This window comes from Tachyglossus aculeatus, chromosome 3 (assembly GCF_015852505.1).
Source record: "Tachyglossus aculeatus isolate mTacAcu1 chromosome 3, mTacAcu1.pri, whole genome shotgun sequence".
Taxonomy (NCBI): Eukaryota; Metazoa; Chordata; class Mammalia; order Monotremata; family Tachyglossidae; genus Tachyglossus; species Tachyglossus aculeatus.
In genome coordinates this window covers 78,887,845-78,901,950 of record NC_052068.1, presented here as the reverse complement: position 1 = coordinate 78,901,950, position 14,106 = coordinate 78,887,845, and the positions used below count along the sequence as shown (strand labels likewise).

At 41.1% G+C, this 14,106-nt stretch overlaps 1 protein-coding gene across 9 annotated transcripts in view; it reads left to right on the top strand.

The window, feature by feature from the left end:
* NEDD4L (NEDD4 like E3 ubiquitin protein ligase) overlaps nt 1-11,868 on the top strand; it is a 431,023-nt gene extending 419,155 nt beyond the window's left edge. For all 9 annotated transcript variants that reach the window (XM_038743604.1, XM_038743606.1, XM_038743605.1 and 6 more), the window contains 3 exons: nt 1,723-1,819; nt 3,360-3,432; nt 8,163-11,868. In XM_038743604.1, the coding sequence (XP_038599532.1) occupies nt 1,723-1,819; nt 3,360-3,432; nt 8,163-8,265 (273 nt within the window). In that variant the 3' untranslated portion in view covers nt 8,266-11,868. The remainder of the gene's footprint in view (nt 1-1,722; nt 1,820-3,359; nt 3,433-8,162) is intronic.
* The last annotated feature ends 2,238 nt before the right edge of the window (nt 11,869-14,106 follow it).

Below are 14,106 nucleotides of genomic sequence, written 5' to 3'. Positions count from 1 at the left end.
CTATATGTTAGGGTAGGTGTGCCAGGTGGGTAGATAGTAGGGGAGGGGAACAGAGTGAGAAAGATGCAGAGTGGCAATGCAAGCTCTTTAGCTTTTGAAGGTGGGCCCCTACCTCCAGAAACAATAGCCTACATGTAGATTCGGGGTGGGGGGGCAGTGAGTGGAGACTCCAGCAAGATGGCAACTGGAATAGGGAGTAAGATGACTATGTGAGCCACTCTAGACATTGCAGTGGTGTAATGATAATAATGATGGTATCTGTTAAGCGGTTACTATGTGCAAAGCACTGTTCTAAGCACTGGGGAGGATACAAGGTGATCAGGTTGTCCTATGTGGGGCTCACAATCTTAATCCCCATTTTACAGATGAGGTAACCAAGGCACAGAGAAGTTGTGACTTGCCCAGAGTCACACAGCAGACGGAGTTGGGATTAGAACCCATGACCTCTGATTCCCAAGCCCGTGCTCTTTCCACTGAGCTATGCTGGTGTACTGGAGATTGTATGTCAGGAAAAGAGAACCAAGCTCTGTACGGTTGTGAGGAAATTAAAATATTCATGTTGGTCTTGTAGTTTTCCATTAGAAGATGCTTCATGGTAACACCCATCTGTGCCTCTATTTACTGGTTTTGCTGACACCTTATTTTTTTAAATTCGACTTTAGGAAAAATTATCTGTCATTTAGACGTGTGAAGTTTACTTCTACCATTAGAAGTAAATTAGAATTACCATGAGAAGCAGTGTGGCTTAGTGGGAAGAGCACAGACTTGGGAGTCAGAGGTCGTGGGTTCTAATCCCAGCTCTGCCACTTTTCAGCTCCTTGACTTTAGGCAAATCACTTCACTTCTCTGTGCCTCAGTTACCTCATTTGTAAAATAGGGATTAAGACTGTGAGTCCCACGTAGGGCAACCTGCTTACCTTGTATCTATCCCAGCGCTTAGAACAGTGCTTGGCACATAGTAAGCGCTTAACAAATACCATTGTCATCATTATTATTATTATTACCAATGAGCTTGTTTTTTTATATTGACTTATTTTGACATATTGGCAGTTTGGAGAGATACTGGGAAAATTCCCATGCCGAGAAATTCCTTCCCCTTCATATCTGCCAGAGGACAACTCTTCCCATCTTCAAAGCCTTTCTGAGAGCTTGTCTCCTCCAGGAGGCCTTCCCTGATTAGTCTCTGTTCTTCCCATTCAGTATCCTTCAACTTCCACATCAGCATTTCTGAGTCACTTAAGTGTTAAAATTCTCACAATCCTTGTAGCATTTATATTCCTACCTTAAATATTCTGCTAATCTACTTGTAATTCATTGGTATGCTCCTAGAGGATAGGATTGTACCTTGTAATGCTAGTGTACTTTCCCAAGTACTTAGTACAGTGCTCTCTATACATTGTAGGCTCTAAAACAGTGCAATTGATCATGTTGATTGAGTGCTGACAGTTTGCAGGGCAATGTACTAAGCGCTTAGGAGAGTACAGTATAATAAACAGACACATTCCCTGCCTACTACGATGTTGTAGTCTAGAGGACTGATTAATCTCTTGCCAAGATTAGGGAGGGTGTTGGTTTTGGGGCAGTCAGCAAAAATAAGAGTCTTAGAGTCCAGCTTTCTGTTACCATCAAATAATGAAATTATATTTTGAAAGTCTGGTTTATTAGCAGCATATGTCACGTTGTCATATTGGGAATGTAATGACCTTCTGCATCTGTTTGTAGGCAGTGTTATTGATGGATGCTGAGAAGCGTATCCGGTTACTGCAGTTTGTTACCGGCACCTCTCGAGTACCTATGAATGGGTTTGCTGAACTTTATGGTAAGCTAAAGGGTATGCTGTATTTGGTGAAATTGTCATTTAGCCAATCCCATGAGAAAGGAAATGCATTTGAACAGGAGGCTTTGTTGCACGCGAATTGCCCTGAGGGCCTTCAGAGACCTTGTTGAGACTTGAAAGACCTTCATTCTTGAGAATGTGTTCTGTTCAAATTCTGTGAGCTGAGATTTCAGTGAGCAAGCACATTCTGTATAAACTACCAAAATAACAGCTTATGGGGTGAATATTGGTTTTGAAATGTCTAAAATGTGAGTATTCTACCAAAATGTGGTCAGATTCAGGAGGAGTGAATGTAGTGTCTCTGGCCAGCGTGGCCAGTGGAAACAGCGAGGTCCTAGGAATCAGGGATCTAGGTTCTGATTCCACCCTCACCACTTGCCTGCTATGTGTCCTTGGGCAAGGCATGAACTTTTCTATGCCTCAGTTCCTCATCTCTAAAATGTTAATTAAAATACTTGTTCTTCCTCTTCCTCAGACTGCCTCCCCTATACGGGACAGGGGCTGTGTCTGATCTGAATGTATTTTATCTACCCCAGCACTTCAGCACTTCTTGGCAGTCAATCAATCAATCAGTTGTATTTATTGAGCGCTTACTGTGTGCAGAGCACTGTACTAAGCGCTTGGGAAGTATAAGTTGGCAACATATAGAGACGGTCCCTACCCAACAGTGGGCTCACAGTCTAGAAGGGGGACACAGAGAACAAAACCAAACATATTAACAAAATAAAATAAATAGAATAGATATGTACAAGTAAGATAAATGGAGTAATAAATATGTACAAACATATATACAGGTGCTGTGGGGAAGGGAAGGAGGTAAGGTTGGGGGGATGGAGAGGGGAAGAGGGGGAGAGGAAGGAGGGGGCTCAGTCTGGGAAGGCCTCCTGGAGGAGGTGAGCTCTCAGTAGGGCCTTGAAGGGAGGAAGAGAGCTAGCTTGGCGGATGTGGGGAGGGAGGGCATTCCAGGCCAGGGGGATGATGTGGGCCGGGGGTCGACAGTGGTACAGGCGAGAACGAGGCACAGTGAGGAGATTAGCGGCAGAGGAGCGGAGGGTGCAGGCTGGGCTGTAGAAGGAGAGAAGGGAGGTGAGGTAGGAGGGGGCGAGGTGATGGCACTTACTGAACTCATAACAAGTATAACAGTTATAATTACATTATGTATCCTCCTCCACTCAACGAATCGGGATGCTTTGGCATGCATTTCTTCAGACTGATTGTTCCTCTGTACTGCATATTAGAGGATTCCTTTTCTTTTTCATGGAAGTAGTGGGGTTGGCACCCATCCCTAAGCTTGGACTGGCAAAAACCCAGGCAGCCTGCATATGGGCCCAAGATTCTGACCCTGCTGAAGCCAGCTTTATCCTAGTGTTCTTTCTCACGATTCCTTTTCTGCCCCAGCTTCCCTAGGTGGGCTATCTGTTAGGGCTCTGAAGATTTAAGTTATCATTTTTCATGAATCATTTGTCTGCCTCAAACTGCCTTTCATTCATTCTTGTGGGCTGCATTTTCCTTTCTCACCTAGGTTCAAATGGTCCTCAGCTGTTTACAATAGAGCAATGGGGAAGTCCTGAAAAACTGCCCAGAGCTCACACATGGTAAGTAGGAAAAACTCAGTAAGTATTTTAAACTGGTAGTTAGGTGTATACCAATGATCAAGCATCAAATTCCCCATTAGAGGCCTAGATCAAAGAACTTAATTTTCTGTCTAGCTTCCTACAAAAGGAAATAAAATTGACAGTTTACTGGCCGGTGTATCAACTTGTGAGCAAACCCAGCAGAGTAACTTTGTCCAAGGTAATACTTCTGATCCATTATTTTTTCCCTTTTTTACATTCCATCATCTCTTACCAGTCGTAGTAGTAGCCAGTAGTAGTATTAGTGGCATTTATTGAGTACTCACGGAGGGCAGGGCACTGTATTCAGTAAAGAAGCAGTGTGGCTTAGTGGAAAGAGCCCGGGCTTGGGAGTCAGAGGTCATGGGTTCTAATTCTGCTCCACCACTTATCAGCTGTGTGACTTTGGGCAAGTCACTTAAATTCTCTGTGCCTCAGTTATCTCATCTGCAAAATAGGATTAAGATTGTGAGCCCCAGGTGGGACAACCTGATTACCTTGTATCTACCCCAGTGCTTAGAACAGTGCTTGGCACATAGTAAGCACTTAACAAATACCATCATTATTATTGGAGAGGAACTGCGAGAGACTGGATGACTGCTAGGGGACCATCCTGCTGAAAGTGAAACACACAGATCAGTGGCTGGGAAAATTTCCAGCCTCCATCTGATCATTCATTCATTCATTCAATCAATCGTATTGAGCGCTTACTGTGTGCAGAGCACTGTACTAAGTAAGCACGTGGGAAGTACAAGTTGGCAACAGATAGAGACGGTCCCTACCCAACAGCGGGCTCACACTCTAGAAGGGGGAGACAGACAACAAAACATATTAACAAGATAAAATAAATATGTACAAATAAAATAAATAAATAGAGTAATAAATACGTACAAACATATATACATATATACAGGTGCTGTGGGGAGGGGAAGAAGGTAAGGTGGGGGGAGGGGGAGGGAGGAGGGGGAGGGTGGGGAGAGGGAGGAGGGGGCTTAGTCTGGGAAGGCCTCCTGGAGGAGGTGAGCTCTCAGTAGGGCTTTGAAGGGAGGAAGACAGCTAGCTTGGCGGATGTGTGGAGGGAGGGCATTCTAGGCTGGGGGGATGACATGGGCTGGGGGGATCTCCCTCTTGACTGTAAGATCCCTCTAGATTGTAAACTTGCTGTGGGCAGGGAATGTGTCTGTTTATTGTTATATTGTACTCTTCCAAATGCTTAGTAAGTGCTTAACAAATACCTCGATTATTGTTATTACAGTGCTCTGCACACTAAGCACTCAATAAATATGATTCAATGAATGTTTCTCTCACCCTTGTAGAGGGGAGAATGCTGTTACCCTCAATTCTCTGAAAATAATCCAAAATCATGTCACACAGTAGGCTATGCTGAATAATACTTTTTTTTCATTTTTCTCGGCTGGCACCCAATAATCCCTGGATAGTCACCTCACCACGAGCCCCACAGCACTAATGAACATATTCTTGAACTATCCCATCTCCCCTATCTTTAATTTATTTTTTATGTCTGTCTCCTCCCTGGACTGTAAGCTGTTTAAGGGCAGGGATCATCTCTACCAACTGTTTGTTGTATTGTACTCTTCCAAGCGCTTAAAACGGTGCTCAGCACATAGTAAGAAGCATCATGGCCTAGTGGGTAGAGCATGGGCCTGGAAGCCAGAAATTCCAGTGCTTAGAACAGTGCCTGGCACATCATCATCAATCGTATTTATTGAGCGCTTACTGTGTGCAGAGCACTGTACTAAGCGCTTGGGAAGTACAAATTGGCAACATATAGATACAGTCCCTGCCCAACAGTGGGCTCACAGTTTAAAAGGCACATAATAAGTGATTAACAAATATCATTATTATTATTATTATTAAGTACTGGGGTTCTAATTCCAGTTCCAATATTTGTCTGCTGTGTGTAATGCTGAGCAAGACAATGACATTTTCTGTGCCTTAGTTACCTCATATGTAAAATGGGGGTTAAGGCCGTGAGCCCTTCGTGGGCCATGGGCTGTGTCCAACCTAATTAGCTTGTATCTGCCCCAGCGCTTTGTTCAGTGCCTGGCACATAGTAAGCCCTTAATAATTACCATTAAAAAAATAAAGTACACAATAAATGATAATTGATTGTGTTTTTTTTAGTATATATTATTTGTTAAGCATTTAGTATGTGCCAGGCACTGTGCAAAGCACTGGGGTAGATACATTCTTTTCGAGATGGACATAGTCCCTGTCCCATATGAGGCTCATAAGGTTAATCCCCAGTTTTCAAATGTGTTAACTGAGGCACAGGGAAGTTAAGTGGTCACGTGGCAGACAAGTTGTGGAGCTGAGATTAGAACCCAGGTCCTTCTGACTCCCAGTCCTGTGCTCTGTCCAGTAGGCTACACTGCATCTCTTGATTGCATGAAAAACTTCAATTTTCAAGTTAGTTTAGAGACTTCCTTCTGCTTCATAAACTTGTGGTTCATACAGAACCATACCAGGACAGTGGTTGGTATCATAAGGTAACATGCAACAACGTGGTTCACAGGAACTGGGCACAATTCTCTACTTTTCCGAAAGTCATACTTCTCAACCACTCTAGAAATAACAGAGATGGAGAATTCCATGGAGAAGTTGTTACCAAATGAACTTCCTCTAACTTTCCTCTGTCTAGACAGTATAGTCATAAGGTATAGCTTCCTCCTAAGCTTTACCAAATCAGTAGAAAATCACAACAAAAAGGGCCGTGGTTAATGGCTACAAATGAATGAATCAGTGGTATTAGAAATAGTGTGGCTTAGTGGATAGAGCACGAGCCTGGGGGACAAGAGGACCTGAGTCCTATTCCCTGCTCTGCCACATATCTGCTCTGTGATCTTGGGCAGTTCATTTCACTTCTCTTGACCTCCATTACTCCATCTGTAAAATGGGGAATAAGAGTGTGAGCCTCATATGGGACAGGGACTGCATCCAATCTGATTAACCTGTCCCTACCTCAGCACTTAGAACAGCGATTGGCACATAGTAAGTGCTAAACAAGTACCATAATTATTGAGTGCTTGCTCTTTGCAAAGCACGTACTAAACTCTTGGGAGAGTAGGGTATAGCAAAACACAATCCCTGCTGTCAGGGAACTTTCAGTGTAGTTGAGGAGACAGACACTAAGTTAGGGGAAGTAACAGAGTATAAAGATACGGACATAAATTCTTTGGGGTGGGAGCGAATCCCACTAGCTTTGCCTCTCGAGAGTGGAACTTTAAAACCAGCTCCCAAATGGTGACATCCTAGACTCTTACAAAGTCCCCATTGTGTGATGTTACAGAAAACCCACTGAAAGCACAGAAAGCCCAGCAGAGCCAATATGAAAATCAGCTATATGCAGCTGAATTTTTTTTCTCTCTGAAGGACTGATATTACACAACATGTCATTTATTTTAGTGCCTTTCTCCTCCACTAGACTGTGAGTTGTTGCTGGACATGTGTCGTGTCTACCAGCTGTATTCTGCTCTCGCAAGCATTTAGTACAGGGCTCTGCACAAAGCACTCAAATACCATAGATTAACTGAGAATACTAGGTGGATATAGTCTATGCATTACACTCTGAGCAATGGATAACTGTCCTTTAAAGACATTTTTCATTCCAATGCTTTGGTGCTGCTGTTAGCCACTACTGAGGCTGTAGTGAAATTGTATACATTTCCCTTGCTATCTTATGTTTTTTCAACTCTGATTTTAATATTCCATACTCCATTTTGGTAGATAGGATTGACTACCCCTTCTTTTCTGTGGCTGAGCATAATAGTACCAGTGATTTCAAGCCAGCTGTGCTTGTATTCCCTACCCCCAGCGCTGGGGCCTTGCTGATACTGTATTAGAAGTTCATTAACATTACAAGGGCAGTTTAATTGTGATTATGGTAATGATTGGCTGATGCAGTAATAGCCCAAACCACAATGGGATTTATTTAAGGTGGACTATACAGCACTGAATATATGGTAACCACTAATTTTAGTTAGCTAATTTTCCTTGTAATTTTCCTTGTAACATGAACACAGTATAGCCAGCAATCTTGGGAGCCTTTAAAAAAAACCCCACAAACCTTCATAATTTTCAACCAAATCTTCAGAAGCTGCAGAGTCTCTACTGTTTTTGTCCCAAAAGCCTGTATTTTGTCCATCCGTGGGTACTTCCAAGAACCTAATTCGTATGGTTGGGAAGGAAAGGCTGGCTTTCCAAGGAAGCTGCCTCCATGAATGTTTTTTAAAGTCCCCAACTTTACGTTACAAAGTCTGACCTAGGTCCAGGATAATTGAACCCTCATGTTTTAAAATGCTTGATTGTTTGAGTTGTACATTGCTGAATGGTCTTCAATATCACTTTCCTTTCCATTGATGTAATTTGTGATCCATAACTGAAAAACTTTGCTTTAACATACTGAAGTTCATTAGCTCTTCCCTGTCATATGTCAGTTACTTTCTGCTTAATTTTTGACACTTTGTGGGAAAATTTTCTGGTTGCGGACATATCATTCTCTTGACAATGCCTCTGGCATTGGTTGGCTTCTGCACAGTCTGGCAGTTGCTCATGCCAGGCTGAGAAGAGGGATGGATGGTGATGATTGCGAGAATCCTTGGTTTCGTTAAAAATTGTCGCAAGTATGGAGGATGATTGTTTCAGTGAGGTAGAGTTTGACAGATGTGGGTATCTTTTTTTTTTCATTCCAGCTTTAATCGCCTCGATTTACCTCCATATGAATCTTTCGAAGATTTAAGAGAGAAACTTCTCATGGCCGTTGAAAACGCCCAAGGATTTGAAGGGGTGGATTAAGCAGCCACTGCTTTTTGGGATGTTCATCGAGCAAGTTCTGCTTGCACTATTACAATTGCCTAATTGACATAAGCAGTGACAATGGCAGAACAGTTGCACAATATTGGTTCCCGGAGCAAACTCTTCTACAGTACAGTTGCTGATGTTCAGAAGTTGGAACTCTTACCCGTGGATAATGTTTCTGCAATTTCCACCACCAATTATCAACTGGTTGATGTGTACACTAATAACATTTCAGGAGGACTTATTCTATTTATGTTGTGCCTCTGTAGGCAAAGCCCTTAATAAATATTTTGCATAATTTCTAATGGCAATGAATGAATGGAATTAATCACTTTACAGGTATAGTATTACAGCTCATGTTTACTTTGAAAAATAATTTAGACCTATTTCCAAATTTTTATTTCATTACAATTAAAGATATCATATACTTGGAAAATTGAGCTTTTTTTTTTTAATTTCATGCCAGAGTTAATGCCAGTGACGTTTTCATTTGGGAAATTCATTGAAGTCTTGTTTTCCCCCATCATATTCAAAATAGTAGACCAACAATTTTCAAAGCAGTTTATGCAAATATGGTAAGAGAAAATATCATATATGTTCATCAGACACAATGATATTTTTTCACACCTCAGATGATTGATACCAACTGAATATTGTGTTTTTGTATATTAGCATAATTGCTGCAAGACAAAGACTCATAGACATAGCAAGAAAATTTTTATGTTGACTTAAAAGGAAGTAGATCATTATTCCTTTAGGATAATTATGTACACTATGACAAGTTGGGGGACAGGGTTGGACAATTGTGGTTAAAAAATGCTAACCCTTGCCAAATACTGTATAGTACTTCTTCTATTATCGTTCCTCTTTACTGTTTGTAGAGGATGCATTTTAAATGAAAACTGGCACTGCTTGATTTGAAACTGTGGAAACCGAATCTCTTTTGTCTCCGATTTGTATGCATTTGCTATCGGTAGCTAAATAACCAATTTTTTGTTCTAACTGCACCAACTCTGAAGGCACTTTATGTAACACATGGCAGTCATATGTTTGTTTTTTTTTATCATAAACATTTAATGTGATGATTATTCCTTCTCGCTGCACATGTCTTTCTGGTGCAATATCTATATCAATTGTGGATGTGGCTGCTGCTGATGTGTAAGAGACCCAGATGTAGAGCTGAACCTGCAGACCTGTTCTCACCGATTGTTTTGTGATTTTTATTCAATCACCAGGATTTATTTAATATACACTTTATCTAACCAAGTTTTGTTACCTGTGACATGTTGCATGCTTAAAATCTATATAATGCCTGATTTGTATCTGTTGTGTGGTAGATTAAAGGTGAAAGCGAAGACTTGTATCTGATCCACTTAAGTCAAGCCTTTAACCTAGTTAGGCTTGAGGGTATCCGTGGGAGCAATTTGAATCCGTTTCGCTTTCAAGTCTTTGCCCACAGAATTGAGTTGGGGTTGTTTTCCAGTCAACTCCTCCCTCCCTCCCTCCCTGTCAGTCACAAGGGTGGTGCTGGAGTTCAAGAACACCAAAGTAACTTAACCCCTTGTTGGTCTGGGCTCTGACTTTTTATTTACTGGCGCACAAGGAATCGCTTGCCAGGATGGCTAAGGTAGAAGTTGCTAGAGGCCTGGGTTTCATTGCTATTTACTGTAGCAAATAAAGGTTTGCTCTTATCCCTCAGTGGGAAGAGCGACTAACAGTCACCAAATGCTTCTTTTCCCAGTGTCACCTGGGTTGTGAGGCATACCTTGTGTTTTGAGGTGGATTTCAACAGTGTTGTGAGTGTTGGGTGGGGGACGGCGCTCAAAGATCTGCAAGTGAATGTAGATTTCTGTAACTGCAAATTGTTGATCCCCTTTCTGTATTGGTTTCTTTTTTAAAAATTTAGCTATGGTGATCAGAAAGGTGAGGAAGCTGGACCTAGGGAAATCATTAAGGCATATAGCCCTTCTCTTCACTTGTGGGTGGGAATCTTGACTTCTTTTTACTTTGCAAAGGGATAGATTGAACGTCCCTTTTGACATGAAATCCCTGGTTTATGGATGCTTTCTTTTTAAAACTCAGCTGGAGCCTGAGTAGCCGGGTGAAGATTTGGGAGGATTTTTGAGAGTTTTGGAGAACTGCAATGCCATGTACCAGACCTTCTGGGATCCAGGAGTTTTTTCTAGTTATGGAATATTTAGTCTTTTTAAAAAAAAGGCAAAGTAGCAGCTAGATATAAAATAAGTAAGGCAAGATTTTATTCTCAAAATTTTCTGTCCTCTGCAGGGCAAAATAAGAGGAGAAATTCCAAAAGACACTGATATTTCTAACCAATTCCAAAGAGGCAGGAAACGGGTGGAGGAAAGGCCCAATTCTTATGTCTCAAGAGTAACCAGGTGGCATTAATATTAAGTATTTCAAAGCCAAAAATAAATACTGTATTTTTCATGCATTCACAGGCTCCATTAAGAGTGTGGGTTTTTTATTGATCCCACCTAGAATAATCATTTATCTGGTTTTGCTATCTTCCTAGTCTGCATTATTGCTTTAGGGGATAATGAATCTGAAGTGACGGTTGAGAAAATAGATGAGTGAAAAATAATACATTGGGTCTGAATTCTGTTCACCAGAAGTCCCCGTCACCTCTAGGAACTTGTCTTTGAATTTCCCTCGTGTTCCCTCCCCAAAGTTACATAAGCAACATGGTTGTTACAGCCACTCTATAGTTTCTAAGCAGAATTGACTTGATTCCGGTGTCACGAGTTTCCTGCAGGAAGTTCAGACCAGTAGGTAGTCTTGTGAAGGCAGTTTTCAACTGGCTTTAAGAAGAGACTCTCGAAGGTTGAAAGTTCTTTGTCATTGATCATTTTTTATGTCTTTTGATATTTTCATTCTTTAACTTTTACTGGCCTTGGGCTTGGAAATTCTGCTTGCTGGACTAAGTGTAGGAGTATGGTTTCACTGTCGTGATGTTTTTACTCTAGTTAGCGTTTCATCCTGGGTCAGTGTCTTTCCTTCCTTTTAAGTGCTGGGATTGGGTTCATTTGCCTTGATTTATTTTTGGTAGTTCGTCCCTTTCCAAGTCACAGAACAGTTAAAAGCTCAATATAGTGTATATTCCTAAAGTGTTTTAATATATCCAGCGGAAATCATCATCTGCTGGTCAGATGGCAACAGATGTAAGCAGGCTGGTTTATGAATCACCCCAAACTCTTTGACACCAAGTCAGGTCCAACCCAGGACTTGTGATCATTTTACCATTTGAAGTTGGTAAATGTGGTTTCTGCAACTGTCCCACATTGTTGTTTAGCTTGTGGGTCTGTAGTGGCTATCTTAGATGGCACATCATTATGCTACACAGATTACTTGGATTAAATCCAGGTTTCTATCTGTAATGAAGGAAACATTTTGTAGTTGGACCTGGTGTTTTATTGAAGATGTTGCATCTTACATGGAAGTAAAAACAAATCTACTGAATTAGCCTATTTTTTATTCCTCTCCCGGATGAGATATCTCTCCTTTAACTCATTCCCTGCCTTTCTCTCTCTTTCTTCCACGCTCTCCTCATTCATCCTCTTTCCTTTTTCTCCCTTTCTTTCTCTTTTCTCCCCTTTCTCTCACTCTGCCTCCCTCTCCTAGTTTTTCCCCCTTTCTCTCTGTATCCCCCTCCATTTCTGTATTTCATCCCCCTCCATTCTTCTCCTTCCTTACCCTCTTTTCTCTGTCTCCATATGTCCTCCCTTCCTTCTTTCCATCTCTCTCCTCCTGTTCCCCTCTTTCTTTCTCTTCTGTCCCCCTAACACCCCCACCCCCTCCAAAAAAAAAAAACCTCTGCCCATAGTACTGCAGGGAAAATAGGTTGGGAAGGAGAGAAAAGAGAACAGGGAGGCTCCTTTCTTGCATTATTTTCTTATTGTCCAGTAGAGGATGCTGATGTATTGAGTACCTGCCCATCACCCATTCCTACCAAAAGAAAAGCCTTCTGGATAGATTACATTTGTCATGCCTCCCGTTGATCATGATGATGGAGCTCAGTGTCAAATACTCAAACCTCAGGCCTGGTGTCTAAGAACTACCCTTTTAAACTCCCCTTGGTATTTTAGATTTTTAAACCAGGAATTAAATGTGATTACATTTTGGACCATATTTTTTTTTATTTCTATAAGCCTTACCCACTTTCACCGAGATGGACTCAAGGGGCAAGCGAAGAATGGCAATTATAAAATGGAATTGTATAATGTTATGTAGTCAGAGGTCAGATTTCTGCTTTCATCTGACACTTGTATGTAAGGGTAACACACTAAAAGCAATGCATGATTGAAATGCATGAAAATAAAATCTTAACATTTGTATGGAAAAACAACTGGAACCCAACCCAGTGTGCCATATCCTCTTCAGGCCTGTTCTACTGCAGTCCAGATTGACTTTGGATGTTGCAAAGCCACCATAACCATGTCTGCATAAGATCTGGTTCTTTTAAGTACCTTTTTAAGACTAATTTTAAACCAAGAGGTCATGTTTTCCTTCAGGTTAGCTTCATCAGACTTTGTTTTTCCTTGACTACTAGTCGGCAGTATACAGTCTGTGTACACATATGCTGTAGTGTGTGTATGTGTATATTTTTCTAGCTTTTTTTTTCTAACCTCTTTCTTGGGTAATCTGGTTTTAGCCAGAAGTAAGAGTTTATCCCTTCTGAGGCTTACTCCAAATCCCCACCATGAAAATTGTGACACTGAGAACCAGAAAGAAAGTTAAGGAAAAGGTATTGATATGTCCTTTGTGAACTTAAGATCTGTATTCAAATTAAACTTGAGACCCAAGTGACTTCTCTAAGGTGAAGAAAGTTTCAAACATTCCAGGTGAAATCCCATTGTTGGTTAACTTTTTATTGTAAGCCACCTCCTCACGTGAGGCTATTTGATAGAGCAAAATGTTAATATAATCAAAACATTTTTAAAGGCAACTTACAGCGTCCACTTCACAATCCAAATAGTTCTCAAATACTTGGATTTGATGCACAATGGGAAAAAATTTAAGTTAATAGCCACTTGTTTTCCCACTTATTTTCTTAACGGAACAGAAAGGAACTTGTAGATTGTTTTCCTTATCAAAAGAGATCAGTGTGATAAAATGAAGTTGTAAAGAAATGATGCAACTTGTCAGATATTTAATAAAGAATTACGGAAGCTGGAACATTTTATACTACAAATATATGGTTTTTCTGGTTGACAATTGTAGTCTTTTAAAATGCTTCACATTGTGTTTGAGATGTTTCGTGTGTCGAAGTTTGTAAAGTTTGTATCTATCTCAGTCATCTCCCGTAAATGTTCTGTGGCATCAATGAGAAAATGTGTGTTTATTAGTCCCTAATGAGTTTCTTCAACTTTTAAAGAAAGTGCCACTCTGAATGCTAGTCTGTCATCTTTTATCACCTTCTCAGAACTAAGCATTTGTTTATTGGGTTAAGGATGCAGTAGTAGACCAAAACTACCCCCACTTTGTATATACTGTTCTGGGGTGGAGCATTAAGGGAGTGGGGCTTAAGGGGATGAAATGGAGAAAGGGAAAATAGGAGCAAGAGAGAAGGAGAAAAAGGAGAAAGGAGTGAAGGAAAGGAACAGAGGAGGGGAGGAAGATGAAGGTAAATGGGCTCTGCAGACTGGGTTTCTTCTATCGTAATCAATTTCCTCACACAGGTTCTCAATTTAGAAATTTTTCTCAGGACCCAGGCCTATTCAGCTGGAGACTCCTATCATTGTTTTCACTCTACTGAGTATCTAAATCAGTGCTATGTATTAACACACAGTAGGTGCAGGGAACTAGGATTTAGTCTGCCTC